Source organism: Arvicanthis niloticus, chromosome X (genome assembly GCF_011762505.2).
Source record: "Arvicanthis niloticus isolate mArvNil1 chromosome X, mArvNil1.pat.X, whole genome shotgun sequence".
NCBI lineage: Eukaryota > Metazoa > Chordata > Mammalia > Rodentia > Muridae > Arvicanthis > Arvicanthis niloticus.
In genome coordinates this window covers 41,057,564-41,075,115 of record NC_047679.1, presented here as the reverse complement: position 1 = coordinate 41,075,115, position 17,552 = coordinate 41,057,564, and the positions used below count along the sequence as shown (strand labels likewise).

At 34.6% G+C, this 17,552-nt stretch overlaps 1 protein-coding gene across 12 annotated transcripts in view; it reads right to left on the bottom strand.

The window, feature by feature from the left end:
* Positions 1-17,552, bottom strand: part of Dmd (dystrophin) — a 1,571,027-nt gene that overhangs the window by 355,214 nt on the left and 1,198,261 nt on the right. For all 12 annotated transcript variants that reach the window (XM_076918257.1, XM_076918249.1, XM_076918252.1 and 9 more), the window contains 2 exons: positions 9,695-9,815; positions 8,815-9,083 (listed from right to left, as the gene is read on the bottom strand). In XM_076918257.1, coding sequence (XP_076774372.1) covers positions 8,815-9,083; positions 9,695-9,815 — 390 coding nt within the window. The remainder of the gene's footprint in view (positions 1-8,814; positions 9,084-9,694; positions 9,816-17,552) is intronic.

The window sequence follows — 17,552 nt, the reverse complement described above, 5'->3', positions numbered from 1 at the left end:
CATACTTGCTTTCAGTCAGTATTTTTGGCAGAAAATGATGTACAAAATTTATTGTTGTCATTGACAATGTATTAAACAGTTATAAAAATAAAAAAATTATGAGATTGTATATTTTAACTTCAATGTATGTTAATACTAAAAAGATTAATTATATTATAGGTCAATTGAAGTAACCCTAAAATTATTCATACTGGTATCATTAAAATACCAGTAAGAAAGTTGACAAAAATAACTGTGAGTGCCTTTAAAAAAAGACTGAGATGCACAGATCATCATTTATTTCAAGGTTCCTGAATGAAATGACTAGTCCTACTCGTACTATATCAATTATTCTAACAGGACGTATGTCTGTACTGATATTTAAATTAAATATTCTAGGTAATGATGAATAAGAAAAGTAACAGATGACATTACTTATGACCATCAACATATTTTTAAAATTGTCCAATAAAAATTATTTTTGTGTAAGAAAATACTTTTGTAACCTTTTTATCATAAGAAATACAAAAGAGCTAATTTTGGCAATGTTTTTAAACAGTGGAAGAAATATCTCTATTTATATTATTTATAACAGAATAAAAATGTAGGTGATGTTTTAGTTAAAACTCACTACAAGTAAGTTTATGTATAGTATAGCTTTGTTATTAAGCAATGGTTCTCAAAGTATGCGTCCAGATGAGTGTCTCACAATTATCTGGGGATGGGTTTGAAAGGGAGATTCATCATCTGCTGTATACCTCTGGAACCAGAAATTGTAAAGAAGTGGATGTCCTATCTAGGTTGCCACTATCATTACAAATTATTCTATTGCATGCCACAGTAATGACAACACTGCTGTAGAATGTTCATGGCATTCTTAATGAGAAACTGTAGACAACATGACTTCCCAGATATTTATAGCTTCTATAACTATAAAATCCTAGTCACTTTTGAAGTCATTTTCTTACAAATAAATATCACATTATTAGTTGTCATTAATTATTATATCCCACTGCTATATCAGATAGTTAGCTGAAGATGGGGTGGAGGGAGGGGGACACATCATAAAAGGGAAATTTTTACGACTAGTAAAAAATTTCTGCATGATCAAAAAAAAAAAAACATTATTGAGAAACCCACATTGAGAGATAGAAGCTGAGCACATTACTAGGCCACACCACTTTACTTGGACACTTGATCTGGCCTGGGCAACCCAAAGCTGCTGTGATGGTTGACCATTAATGTTTCATTGTTGCCTGATTTCTCTAAGGCAGGAACTGCTGTTGACGGGAGTTCCATATGCTAGGAAATAACCATTTAGGGTGCAATCTACTACTCATAGTTGCCCACGGTCAACAGTTTGCTGAAACAGAGCCTAAGTGCCACCGGTGTACATCTCCCAATTTTGCATTTACTGACACACACTGTTAGCTGAAAAACACCACAAGTAGAGTGATACTATTAAAACAGCTACAAGGAAGGGTTGTGTACCATATCAGAGCTAGTGATACATTTTTAATAGCTCATCAATGGTATAGTCAGTGACTAGCTGGGGTACAAAATGGTGATTTTGTCTTAGTCAGTTGCTGGGTAGAGCCTCTCAAAGGACAGCCATTCTAAACTCCTGTCTGTAAGCACAACATAGCATCATTAATAGCGTGAGGAATTGGTGACTGCCCATGGGATGGGTCTCTAAATGGGCTGGTTACTAGTCAGCCATTTCTTCAGTCTCTGCTCCATCTTTGTCCCTGCATTGTTTTTAGACAGGACCAATTTTGGGTCAAAAACTTTGTAGTTGGGTTGGTGTCACTATCCCTCCACTGGAACTGAGGCAAAGGCAGATAGCCACAGACAAACACTGGATGGAGGTTGGGGATCCCAGTAAAAGAGATAGGGGAAGGATTAAACGAACTGAAGGGGATGGAAACCCCACAGGAAGACCAACAGTGTCAAATTATCTGGACCCCTGGGAGCTCCCAGACACTGAGCTACCAACCAAAGAACACACACAGGCTGGTCTGAGGCCCTCAGCACATATATACAGGGGGCTGTGATGTCTGGTCTCAATGGGAGGGGATGCACCTAATCCTTTAGGGACCTGATGCATTAAGTTCAGAGGTAAGCGAGTAGGGCTTCCCTCTCAGAGGTGAAGCAGAGACTGAAGGAATTCTGCATGGTGGCAGCATTTGGGATGCAATAAAAAAGAGGCAATTTTGCTTTGTGAGATTCCCACCCCCACCCCCCACCCCCAGGGACCAGGACATAGAGCCAGGTGTTGTCTGAGATCTTATATTTGATTGGAACTTTCTTCTCATAGGTTATGCATCCCCTAACTCCCACATTGGCTTCACCAGAAAGGAAACCCTCTATACATATTGTTCCTTGACCTCATCTCCAGGAACCTGCTTCCAGGGAACTTGACATAGAATAGAAATTTATATCATTAAGGGACTGTTAAAAAAAGCCCTAAAAACATATTAAAAATTACAAAGAGACATGGAAATCTTGCATTATGATTACCAGGTGAAAGTGCAAAAGATAAATCTGAAGTGACAATAACAGCCGACTCATTGTGCATGTGCAGTAAGTGAGTGAAGCTGGTGAGAAGAAATGATCTCTCCACAAATGATGCAATCCTTCATTTTGGGGTTTCAAAGTATGCTTTTATATTTATAGGTGACTGCACTTAAGATTTTGGGTAAAAAGCTACTTCATAATAAAAAGTGACAAACATTTCCTAAGTAAAGACCTTGAAACTGACATGAATTTTAAAAAATAATACAGGAACCACTAGAGACTTTTCATGGTCATAGCAAAAGGAAGCAAGTGTGTGGAAGAAGGAAGTATTAGGTTATGCCTTGAGTGTTGGGAGAACTGAAATAGAAACGTATTAGAAGCAGTCCTTTTGAAAGATGTCTTTAATAGGAAAACCTACTGTAAATGTTATTATAGTATGAAGAATACCTTATTATGAAAGAAAATATATTTTCTTAGGCACCATTAAAACAAGACAGTTATATTAGTTTATAGCCACATATATTCTAATGATACCCATAAAACAGGTTCACCAAAAACAAATGACTCAATATTATGGGTAACTTAGTAAATAGAAGGTGGTATAAGGCCTAATATTTGTGCTAGTGTTAAAATTTGAAAGTTGTTGTGGAACATGAAAAGAAGAAAACAGAAGCTCTCTACTCGGGCTCTTTGTTTTAAAATAATTTCTTGTTTCATTTGTGATAATAAAGTAACATTGTTGTAGAACAAAAGATGTTACCATTTTGGTAGATATCAATGAGAATTAGACATATATAATGGCTGGGTGATTATACTGTCTATGGAAATTTAAATTTTAGTAAAATAAATAACACCCTATATATCTGTAGTTAATATACTACAGGATATGCACCTATATTTACAAGCTAACACAAATTCTTGTGCCTTTAGCTTGAAGCCAAATAATATTCTCAGATAAACTAAGATGCTACTAATATAACCTTCAATATAATTTTACTTAGGAAATAGATTAGCCATATTCTCTAATGAGGTAGGACATCTCTGGGTATAAGTTTTAACCACAGTATAAATGTTATGAATGAGTTATGTTTTAAATCCTTTAATTCAGAATGCATTAGTTAAGTATTTCTGAATATTTTATTATCTAAGATGCTTGAGGATTTGTAATTATTATCAGCCACATACAAAGCTTCTGAAATAAATCCTCAGTAAACAGGATTGAATACTAAAGGATCAGATTTTGATATGCTGTTTTCAAATAAGAATGATCGTATTATTTGGAGGAATCTTTATTATCAAATTAAACACGTCTTCAGTAGAATAATATCAGATGAGCTTATTAGCAGAATATTTTGATAATCCATATTCTCTTAAATGTCCCATGACCAGAAGTGTAGCTGTACAATGTTAATTGAATGCAATAAGAGTGGCAACTGATTCTAGCTCCTTCTTTTATCACAGTCCATCAGAAGGACACAAAGAAGTCCAAATTAAAATAAATTCAATAAGGAAAGAACATGTTCCTTTTCCAACTGTTGTAAATCCCTTTTCTCTTATTAAGCAAGGCTTACTCAGTAATTATTTTCTTTATGAAAGTAAAAGCAGAAGGATGTTTCTCTTATTAAATCAATGTCTTTATGCTTACGAAGTCGAAGGCACCACAAAACAGTCAAAGAAGAAAATGTCATCAACTCATTTTCTCCCACCCACTGTTTTAAATTGTTTGCTTAGTACAAACGTATCCTACACTTATATAAGTTGTTTATGAAGAGCCAAATTAATAGTGTTTGCAATTGTTTCTGCTGGAATTTGGAGAGCTGACAAATGAATTAGTAGAAAATGGCAATTCTACATGAATTAGTTTTTAAGTCTCCCTAAGAGGTTGATGCAGAACTTAATAAGAGACTTATTAGGAGAAGTAGGACAACTTAATTCAGATTGATTATAGACTTTGGTGAAGACAGCTGGGGTTCAAATGAAACCGAAAAAGAACTTCTATGCACTTCAAAGGATGCTAAACAGATGTCTGAAACAATTACTCTTCTCAGCCTTTTCAGAAGTTTCAAAGACAGGATGGGAATAGCATGGTAAACGAAGGTTCTATTTGCCTGAGTTGAGGCAGAGACTTTAAAAACACACATACCCAAGTGCTATCTAAACTCAGATGCTTTGGGTAAAGAAAAGCATTTGACATTGTTGTCCTAAGTAATTTGCTTTTAGCTCTACAAACAAAGCAGGAAGTGAGAGGGACAACATGGGACAAGTAATAAGCTCGCCAAGAAACACTAACTTACAATTAATTTCATATTGAACAAATAATTTGGTAAGCATTTTTAAGATGAGTAATTTGTCCTTTACTTTCTAAGCTCAAATAAAGCCAACAGTGACCTTTCCATTGTCATACTTTAAAGTGTACAGTGAGCCTGTATTATTCTATGCCTTTTAATAGAAATTCTCTCAGATATTAAAGGCCAAATTATATGCTTTTAAACAATACCGGTATGTGCTTTGTATCTCTGTAAGAAGCATTGGTTCCATATTTAATCTAGTTTTATGAAGACTTATTTATTTTGTTTATTTTTCCTTTTTGATCAAAGGCTCAATATATAATTTTTTACCACAATAAGAACAAAAATAACAGAAGCTTCCCTAAAGTATATCATTTACTTGCAGTTCATAGAACTGAGCAGCAGATCGATACATTTTTCCATCCCATTCTAGATAGTAAATCTTTACTTCACTGCAAATAGAACATTTGGGCATCAAGAAGGTAACAACATATAAAGTTCCTGCTACACAAATATGAGAACCTGAGTTTGGATCCTATGTATCCACATAAAAGCTGGTCACAGCAATAGATGCCTGTAACCCTGTGGGTCGGAGTCTGGTATAGTTTAGGGACTAGCTGGATATCTATTTTAGCCAATTGGTGAGCTTCAAGTTCAGTGAATGATTTTGTCTCAAAGCAAGACAAGACAGAGCAAGAGAAAACAAAGCAAAACATGCACAAAAACAATATAGAGAAGTGACTGAGAAAGATATTCCAAAGTCAACTGCTGACATCAATATAGGCAAGCACAGGTCAGTGTATTTGTGCACTCATGTTCACATATGACACTTGATGCTTAGAGAACTTACATATTTTATATTATTCTTAAGGTTTGTCTTGTTTATCAGAATTCTTTCTACCCATACTATAACTGTGCAAAAAAGCATTATTATTTTTGTAAACTTTCCTGAAAGGATGAAATGTTTTTTCAAGTCAATGATAAATATAAACAAGAAAATTAGAACCATGATTAAGAAGCAAGTAACAGTAAAGGAAGCTAGAATTATGTAAGGATGGTTGTATGCTTTCTGCTTACCAAAGCTAAAATGAAACTCTAATACATCTCATCACAGTCCATATTATTTGTTCAGAGGACATACACTTTGTTTTCTCAATGGGAAATTCTGGGATCGAATTTCTCTGATACATTTCTCCAAGAAAGGAAACCACAAGTACTCAGTGTGGAAAGGCTAAGAAGACCCAACATTTAGTTTTTTCCTTAAAATTCTTAATATTAATGTTGAACATCAATACTAATGGTATAATGGATTCAATATACTTCTCAAATCCACTTCACATACCATGAAATTATACTCAGTCAAAATGTCAAGAAGGTATAATAAAAATATCACATTAAAAGTGCTGTATAGGGAAAACTTACAGGATCTCTGCTTTTGACTTCTGCAGTAACATGTTAGAAGTTTGCATAAGTGAAAGCAAAGTTATACAAATAGAAATAACAAATTCAGAAATGTCAAGATGAAAGCCTGGGAACTAAATTGGGGGGCAGATGCGATAGTGTGTTTAAAGTTATAGCTGGATATGTATATTGGTGGAACGCATTTGTGTCTCACTTCAATCTCTAACATGAAAGAAAGAAAAACAAAGAGTGAAATCAAGTAAACTAAGGGCATAGGTCACAAACGATGTAGCATTTTTCTTAGTGGAGAAACAAGGGTTGATTAAAGCAAGAAAACTCCAATGATCCCCAACCATTTTTGCTTTGGGATTATTCACAGAGCTTGAGTTCAAAATTACTAGATGATTCCCAGCTACTTGAAAACAGAAGCAGGAGGCTCACTTAAGCTTCAGAGCTCATGGGCAGCCTTGGATAAATATATCAGACTCTGCATAAATCGGCCAGACAACCAACTAATACACAATCAACCAATCTCTCTCCATACTTATGTGCTCCCATCTCTGCTTCCCCCTCTCTTTCTTTTCACGTTCTTAAAAGGCTGATGATGTAGCTCAGCACATACAAAACATTAGGTTACATCCTCCCTCCAGCTACACTACTTTCTGAAAGCCTTTACACCTTCCTCTTGCATATCTATGTAGATGACCTAGTGATTTGGTTATTTTTATTTCTCTTTACAAGAAAATAAAATACCTATGTAGTCCAGTAAGTGTTCATGTTATTCCTGTAAGCTGAGTAGTTACAGCTGTGTCCTTAAAATGCTTGGGAAACAACAGGAATTATGGATTTTGAAAATAGAAAGGCATTTGAAAAGTAAATAAAAGTACTTTTATTCTAGTACATGTTCTTATGCAGCTTTTGTGACACCAGGATTCTCTTAGTGACTCACATAGCCAATACGAACATGACATTGCTTCATCTTCATTTATACTCTTTATCACCATGAAGATGATCGGCTAGCATGTTCATAAAGTCCAGGGACTTAGTAGTTATCCATTTCCCAATATTCAAAGGGCACATTAGCTAGTGAAATAACACTATCAAAAATCCATCAGAAGCATGTATTTTGTAGTGACACAAGTAACAACTTTTAAAACAATAATGGAGCTTTAAAACTGAGAAAGGAGAAATTGAGAATGGATGAGAGCACCCCTAAGGATCTGAGGGGGCATGATATACCCATATATCAAATGGTCTTCTAGGTAGCTAGCTGAGCTGGCCACTACTTGGGAATCCTCTATAGCCTGAGGCACGCAAAGGCTAATATTGATAAGTTAAATACAACATGGAAATGGTGGCTTTAAAGATGCTTCTCCTTTTTAATAATCAATTTTAGCTAATAAATTTAATTTGGTTGACTATCATTACCAAACCTTTGAAGTGTCAGATTTGGTGTCAATAAAGTGAAGCTCCCTTGGTAGGAGTTGAGAGCATTGTAGATATTTATGGAAGACTACATAAATAAGTTATATGTGCTTTGGGCTTTGAAGGTTCAGTAAGAATTGATCAGACATACAAAGTATGATCATTCGGATGGATGGAAAATAAATAGCAGGATGTTATGAGAAAATATGAACATTTTGGGTAGCATAGGATAAGGATACTGGCTTATCTGCATGTGAGTCATTAAAACAGAGTAGTAAAGCCAGGGACAGAAAGAAGAGAGAAAGCTATCCTATGTAGATAGACTTCATTATATCTAGTAAGGAGTTTTATTTTAAAATGGGAAAAGTCGGGATGATGCAGAAATGTCAGTAATGTAATTATTAATTCATTTACTCAATATTTAAAAGGCAGTGTCCATAATATGCCACATACACTGACTGGTCAATGGATGTGAGTAGGTCATCTATGTAAGTAAAAAAATAATAGAAATCTTAAAAAGACAGTGGTTAAAAATGGGGATTAATAAGAAAAAACATTTTGAGGGAAAATAAGCAATGGTATAGAAAAATGAAAATGCTGAAAGTAAAGTTACTACTAGCTTGCAATTAGAAAGCAAAAGGACTGGAGAATGCATGGTTTTGATTTGGATTAGCTGTGTTGTTACTAAGGATAAAGTCACAGATTGGGGCTTCTGGTCTTGGCAAGTATATTTTTATTCTGTTCTGATACTAAGTAACACATACACACACACACACACACACACACACACACACACACACACGCATGCATCAATCAGAAATTCCATAAATGACAACCAAACCAACTCCCTAAACCCCATCTGCTTACGATAAATTAATTTTCTAATGACAAAAATCAAAATGACTTTTCATGTTGTAACTTTTTAATATTTCATCTTATGTGCTTAAAGGTACTACCTACCACACTAATGAGACTCCTTAATGTTTCTTTTTTTTAATCACTGAAGAAAGACAAATGATTACATAACTGACTTTTCTTGGAGGAAACCCCATGTGAAAGATAATCAAATGAGGCTCAAATGCTTTCTTTCTAAGGCTTACAGTCCCTATAATTTAACTTTGTGAGATGACAACACTGTGCACAGATAAGTGAACACTCTTTTGGTGTCACTCAAAGTATTGTGGAACAAAGTAGAGCACAGTACCTTGACTTTTTCAAGGTGATCTTGGAGAGAGTCAATGAGGAGATCCCCCACTGGCTGCCAGGATCCCTTGATCAACTCAGCTTGGCGCAACTTGAGGTCCAGTTCATCGGCAGCTTCCTGAAGTTCCTGCAGTCTTTCAAGAGCCTCATCTATTTTTCTCTGCCAATCAGCTGAGTGCAGGTTCAATTTGTCCCATTCTGTGTTGACCTCTTCAGCCTGCTTTCGTAGGAGCCGAGTGACATTCTGAGCTCTTTCTTCAGGAGGCAGCTCTAAATTGGCAATATGACAAGGTTTAAGGCCACATCCATTTTGTTAAAAAAAAAAAAAAACATTGTTGAAAAGGTCAGACTAGAAGAAAGGAAGGGAATATAGATTAACAAGAGGCCAACTTACTGATTAATGGCTCTTTTACACTTTGGCATAAATTTTGATATAGTCAAGCACAGCTAAACTGTCTGTCTTCCTTAGTGAATCTGTTCTACTTCCTGTCAATCAGATAAATCAAGATTCATTTAAGCTTTCAGAGAGAAAAATGTTAGCACATGCTGAACAGTTCTAATTTATTTCAGTCAGCCTAAATGGAAAATTAGCTTGGAGTCTTTGTAACAATAGAATTCCATTTCACAGATAAGCTCCTTTGTTTACTCTTTTCTAAATATTCAAATAACTGATCATTGATTGCTTTATTTATGTCTGAAAACAGAATTGTGCACGGTGGTTTGTGATTCTGTATTCTTTTTCAACACCTACATTTAATTTGAATTGATTCTGTTTAACCCAGTATGGGAGCTAGACAGACTCTGGCAGCAAGCATGGATGGGCTGTGCTCTCATCACTGAGCCTTCTATCAATATGTTATTACAGTTCCACATTCAATTACCTCTGGGCTCCTGGTAGAGTTTCTCCACTCCTTCCAAAGGCTGCTCTGTCAGAAATATTCTCACAGTCTCCAGAGTACTCATGATTACAGGTTCTTTAGTTTTCAATTCCCTCTTGAAGGCCTGTGAAATGAGATGAAAAGAAACGCTTATTTGGCTTGTGGAATGCTCCTCAAAATTAATCCTGGGTGCTCAGCACTTGTTTATGTAACTCCCCAGTCAATTTCTCTCTTCTTTATTTATAAACTGGAAGTCATAAAATGATAAGAAAGGCTACCTGGGTCTCAATGTTAATGAGCACACCACTGGTTTGGCAAATTTTTTCTTTTGTGGGAAAAGCTGGGGAGCTTTCAAGACAGGTGGTGTCTTCATATTAAGATAAGTTCATTTTGTTTATATGACCTGACTAGCAGATATAAAGATAAAATCACAAAGCCTATATTGTAAAATCCTTCCCTGGTTAATGAATATTTAAATATTCCCAACATAATGACTTCTAGTACACTTTGGAAAATATTCACGATTATGTGGAGAAATTCAGACCTTATTGAAATATGTAACAAATTCAACTGATAATTCTGTCAAAATGTTTGATGATGAGTAAACAAAATTCATCTATTGGAAAATGGGATGGGGGCTCCTTGTTAGGCGAGGAATTGGGAAAGGGGATAACATATGAAATGTAAATAAAATATCCAATAAAAAATACCAAAACTACCCATTATGTTTTACATTGTGACTTTTCTGAGAAAAGTAGCTATTTTTGGAACTATTATGGATACAGGGATTTTGAATACCTTTCTATAAATGAATAGACCTAGAATAGGAGTGCTTCAGACCACTTAGTTAAGTAGTCAGGTTGGTTGGCAGTTTTAGTCTTTAATCTATATTCTCTGTTAGAAGAAATTAGGATAGGAGAAAAATGAATCAGTTTTGCCTTCAAAAACATATTGGACCAAAATAAGAATGAAAAATGCCTAGCACAGGGAGGAAATATGCCCAAAGATGAAATCCAGGATGTCTTGGGTTGAATCCTAGCCCTGGGATATCCCTAAACAAACATACACAACAAAACTAAAGAATGAAAGGATAAAAGAAAATGAAAGAAACATTGTAGAATTTGAGTGAAATCTCTAAAATCATACATAATCTAGTGAGGCACACAGTAATGCATAAATTAATATTCAAAAATAAAAAATAGTTGCTGGCCCAGATTTTATGATATTTTAGATGATCATGTTAATAAAAGATGTTAAGTATCACATATGAAATAATATGGCTGATTAATAATGATCATTATTACTCTGACCTAAGGCTTAATTATGAATTATTTTCAATTCTATCTTATTTAGCAATGTCACCAACTGAGTTTAAGCCCTCTTATATAACTGAGAAATTTAGCAATGCTTTCTTTTAAATTTCAGACATACCATTCTGATACAAAAGCACCTCAGAAGTGTATTATAACACATTTGTTGGTAAAAATCTTAATGGTACTCACCAATGAAAAGAAGCCTGAGTGTGCTACTTTATAAAATAATTGATCTGTCAAGGTTATTTATGAATCAGGAGAGAGGTAAGGTATCTGAATAAAAATAACAGACTATTTGGATTCAGCCTGTACATGCAAAAGAAATTTTTTATATTATGAGCTATTCTTGTGTCCTTGAAATCACACTGGGTTGATGATTATTTACTTTACTTACACAGAAGTCTGGTTCTACCTATAACATTTCATTTGATTTCTACATATGTATGTTTGTGCATCTGATGTTATATACATGTTATATACATGCATTGTATCTAACTTTCACATTATCTCTTTTATCTGTCTCTCTAGTTAAATTAAATCACGATACTGACTTCGCTAATTATAAAAAGAATAATGGCTCCCTACACCAAACTTCTGTGTCTGAGTTAAACTATAGACTAAAGATAAAAAGTTGAGCCTAAATTAGTGCCTTTATTTATGAAATTCCAGTATAACAGGAAGAGCTAAAAATACAAATCAGTTCAATACAACCTGGGAAAGATTTCTAGAAGATTTTAAGTACATTGAGTTCTAAAGCATAAACATGAGTTTGAGAAGAATTGTTAGAGGACATTCAAAGAAGAGAAATGTGTACATACAAAGAAAGACAGGGTATAACATCATGTAGTGTATATACCTATCTCCAAACAGGCTTGCCCTTCTAGAAAGTTAGGATTAAGAAAAGACTGTTACCAAAGTTAACATGAGTAAATGTTAGTATATAGAAACACAGTAGAGTTTTGAAGCAGAATTTTGGCATCAGACTCTTGAAAAGCTTATACAGGAAAATGACACAGATATATTTGTGTTTAGGTAAAGTAGAAGTAATATGATAGAGGAAATGAGACAAAAGATGAGGCTCTAATTAGGGAAGGGGCAAGATAAATACAGGAGGAAGGAGGCATAGGTAAAGTGACAGTACAAATGTCTGAGAAACTTCCAAGGAATCACACTATTATTTATCTAAGGAATCATACTGTTATTTATCTACCTAAAGATTTTAATAAAATATGTCTGTATATATGTATGTGTACACACACACACACACACACACACACACACACACACACACATATTTTATCTGGGCTAACAATGCTCGCTCCAAAGGCCAAAGACCACCTAACAAAAACCCAATACCAGTTATGAGAAACCATCAATTGAGTTGTTGGCCAGGGTTGTCTAAGAGAATCACTAAAAATTACAGGCTATTTCTATTGCCCTTGGTTTTCCCCCCATGAGTGATAATGTGTAAGTCCCCATTATTACAAATACAAAGCATTTCAAACACAAGGCACATAGTCCCCATAGTTGGAAGTAACTGGAAAGCTCCCTCTATGAGAAGTAGCTTTTATGGTACTAGAAGGATACTTTCAAGCTTACAATGAAGGGATGTAACCAACAATTCTTCCCAGCTTGGTCTATGAACCACAACAGACCAGAATGAGATGATAACCTTAAAGGAGTGGTTGTGGCACTTATAACTTGGTGGTAACTAGCAGTACTCTACTTGTACTTAAGACCCACTGAGCAAGAGGGAAATCCTGCCTGGTATTGGAAATCTAGCCAACTCCTCAGTGCTAGTGAAGTTGTGGATCATAGAGAACTTAAAACTACCACCTTATGAAACCAGCATAATCCCTAACTACAATCTAAATAGCTATCCTTATTCCCACAGATAAATGTAGTCCTTACTCTTTTTCAAGGAACCCTCTCTTTGTAACAGATGGATATCATCACAGAAAATTACAACAAATCAAAATGCAGAGTTGTGGATCACAGTTTTAATGGCTACTTTTATAAAAACAACTCCTGCCCTCAAGGTTCATAGAGTATTGTTAAAAGGGGGAAGATAGATAGTAAGAGCTCAGAGAGTTTGCAGTGAGATTGTATCTCTTAGTAGTGTCAGAAGCTATAGCCGTAAAATTTTCACCAACATTACTGCCTAACATGAACTGAACAAGGATAACACAGATAGACATCAAAGTGTGCGTGGGAAGACCAAGAGGTTTCAGCCCTACACAAGGACCTACACAAAAGGAATGCCTAGCATAGAAGAAATAGTCTTTCCCAAGGGAAGAACATACTAGTTGGTTGTCTTATGTCAACTGGTCAGTCCTGAAAATACAAGTAACATTACATATACTAAGAATGTTATATCTATGAATATATATGTACATAAATAAAGGAAGAAAAGAGAAAGATATCTCTCATGACTAGGGATATGGCACAGTTTATAAAATGTGTGCATGAAGTCCTAGATTTGATTGCTAGCACTAAATTGTCACACATGTTGGCACATATAGGCTAATTCCAACACTCAGCTGATGGAGGCAGGAGGCTTATATGTTCATGATCATCCTCTGTAGCAGAGCTAGTTGGAAGCCAGCTTTGTTTACATGAGATCCCTATTCCAAAACAAGCAAATGGAAAAAGTGAACAAAGATATACACGATATGAAGACAGTGGTCTCCCTTTAACTACAGTTGCATATTCCACATATTTAATTATTTTTGGTTATCTATGCTGACCACAATGGAAAATTACAAAATAAATTGTGATTGACTGTCATAATACCACAGTGCTTGAGTTCAAATATCTTATAAGTTTAAAAGAGTACAAGTTGTAATACTAACAATTTAGATAATTCAAAGAAAAACTATAAAGTACTTTAAGTGAAATGGTGAAATTTCTTATCTTTTATTTTTATGTGTATTTATATGGTTCTGAGTGTGTATAAATGTACAAGTGCCTGTGGAATCTAGAAGAATATATTAGATACCCTGTAATTGGAGTTATAGGTGGTTGTGAGGGACTAGGAAACAAACCTGATTGCACTACAAGAGTATTAAGTACTTGTAACTATTGAACCATCTCCCCATCTTTGAAGATTCTCATCTTAATAAAGAAATTGAAAAAAAATGTATGCAGAAGTTGCTACAGTCTAGAGTATGTTATCTTTCTGCACACAATTTATAAATTATGCTTTATCATTGTCGGGCATGTATAAGAAATAACACAGTATATACAGTTTGGGTTATTCATGGGGGAGTCTTAGAATGCATTCTCATAGATAAGATCGCAGCTCCTCTATAGAACATAAATCTGATAAGGGTGAAAGAAGAATTTGAAAGAAAACTAACTGGAGCCAACTAGAAGAATAATTTCCTGTTAGAATGTGAGGATGTAACTCAGATCCAGAGTACAAAAAGAAAAAGACAGCATAGTAGGAAAGGGTTTAGGTAGTGCAGATATGCAGAAGGAGCAAGAAGTACTCATAGTTTTTACATTGAGTACATGAGTGAATTCTGAATACAATTTAACTAAGGGTGAGGAAATAAACTTTCTAGGACTACTCTATGTACCTCTAATAGTTCTAGCCTGCTGAGAACTTTCCCATCCCATGCAAATGAGATGTGTACCATCTGTCTGGTTAATTTCTCAAGTTTCTCTGATCCAAGAAGGAGAAATGGTTAAGGCTTTCATTGGGAGACGGCTAGACTAAATTTCCAGTTGTCAGAAAAAAACAAAGACAAAAACCCAGATCTCTAGGTGCTTATAATTACAACATATGAAACCCAGACTCAGAAAAAATAATTTTGGGCTATAAAAACTGAGACATGTGGGACATTGAGCTAACTCCTTGAAAATTAGAGTTAGATTTAGGCCTGTTATTTTTCCAAGGAGATTTGTTTTGAGATGAGGACAGCTGGTTCCTCCTTTATAAAATCTTTGGTCTCCTGTCTATAGAGCAACTAAGTACTCACATGGAAAGGTTTTTATCACCATTTACCATGTTGCCCTAGGGGATGTCATTATGAAAGAATGAGAAGGAGATAGGACTATTTATTGTAAGGCAATAAAAAAAATCTGCTTTGGATCCAGAATACCTCATGTGTATATTAAAGATATAATTAGTAAAGGTTAATATTACAATCATACTAAGATGAGGGTTGGCCTTCTGTATATGGGACACTTGAAGTTGTAGACTTCTTTTTAGCAGTAGAACATAGAGTTAGTAGTAAAAATTAAGCAGAGTTTTCTCACTCATCTAAAATATATTGAATACCTATATGTTAGTATTTAATGAGCAGTAAGAAAAATGGAATATCATGAGAAAGCAAATATAAGGAGGTTAGAACTACCAGTGAGAACTTCAAAAGGATGAAAGTAATTCATAGAGGCAAAGACATATTTGTAATAAGGAGTGTTCATTAGCCAAGTTGATATCCTGAGACAGACATTTAGCTGAGAAAGGGGTACAAGAGGAAGTAGAAATATCCAGTGAAAATTATTTATCTATTTTTTTCTAAAGCAAAAGAGGAAGTAATGAAAGTAAGTAAAAAAGACAAGCAAATGAAAAAGACTTTTTTAAGAAGAGTGACTTGAATATGAAAGACTAAAGCTAGTAATAAGCTAACCATATATTTTGTTATACCAAGTATTTTCTAGATGCCAAGCATTTAATGTTGTTTCTGTATGTTTTTTGTACTTGTCTTCAAGTCAGAGTTTTATTGTGTACCCCAGGGTAGTTTTGAATCTTTGATCCCTGTGCCTCAGACTTTTGAGTTTCTGAATAAAGGGCTGAGAGTACCTGTGTACACAAAGATGCCGCACAAACTTATAAACTGAAAAGCAGGACTTTACCAGTAAAATCAGACAGACCCTGGGAAATCAGAATAGTTGATCAAACTAACAGGAATAGACACAGCATAAATAATTAGGCACCATATAGATTGGGGAGAAGAAATTTGTGATAAATGCTGTAGCGAGGTCTACAAGATAAGAGTATGGATTAAAAGTTTCAACAAAATGAAAATAGTCCAAAATCCTATGTGATGGTACAATTTCATTGTTAAAGGCAGAGAGAAAAATTCAGCGTTAATGATCATCCATTATGAAAGAACATTGGGTTGTCACTTGAGTTGTTGCCAATAGCTTCATTATACCACAGCTTCACAACTTCATTTCTGAAATGTGAATTATGGGGGATTAAAATGAATTGAAAGAAAAGATGGGAATTTCTGGTATGACAAAGAAATAAGAACTTTAATTTTCACACCACTTTTTGATATTAAGAAAGTGGATAGAAGACAGGATTAATTGTTTGTATTTTTACAATTCATGAAGATATAGACTAAATACAATATGGGTAAAAATATGCAAAAGAAAGAAGCTGTTGGTTCTAGAAAATTAGACAAAATTGATAGTTTTATGTTACATGGACAACCTATAAGTTGTAATGTTATTTTATACATTGTTACATGACTATGCTTTCATCTATCCATGTAACAAAAGTTGAGCGCCAATTATGTGCTACTGTTCTAGGATGGATATCAATAGCTCTTGTGTAGGCATATTGTTTTTATACACTTTATAAAGTTTACCTTTGTATTATTCAAATGTTGATTTCCCTGCCCTCAAATATTATTTCTGGACATGGCATGTTAATGCTTATACCAAGAATCTTCTGTCTTAAGTTTGTTTAAACAATTCTTATCATTTATTCTCTGCCTTGTCAATAACTGCTGGTCACCCAAAGGCTGGGTAGAATAGAGAATAGCATGGGACATCCCTCAGCCAAAGAAAAGAGAGATGAAGGGAGATCAGCAGGCAGGGTGGAGGATTTGGAGCCATAAGGAAGGGGTCGAGGGAGAAAGAACATGAAAACACACCTGAAGCCCAAAGAGCCAGATCAATAACAACATGCAGATATCATAGGATGGGGCTGGGAGACAGGCAGATTAGCATAGAAGGCTAGTGTAGATGATTTAAATGCTCAGGTATTAAGGTGCAGTATTAAATAAACCATTTATCTGCGTGGTTGTTGGGGACTAGCATAAGGTAGAGAAAGAAATAGAGGTGCCACACTAATTCAATGCTTACATTTATGTTAAAGGTAATTCTTTAACATCATTGTGTCATTGAATTGAAGAGAAATAGGTGCATATGGTTAAAAATAAAAATATTCTTTATTTTAATGAGATAAAATTGAAATTTCAGTATCTACTTCTCAAAGTCAACACTCATGAGTATAAAGAACCAGATAAATCATGGCAAAATAAGAGTGAGTAATTTAAAAACCTCATTCACATATTTCACCTAAACTAAAATCAACACAGAAAATTACATCTAAATGATACTGAAAGCAAATGAACTTAAAATGGGGTCAAATATATTCCATCCAACATATATAAAATATATATTATTCTCTGATGCCATAGAACTGTCTCTTCAATAAAACCACATTTGTGGCCACAAAGAAAATTTTAATAAAATATAATAATTGAAATAATTCCTGCATTTTACCAAATTATAGTGGAATAAAACAA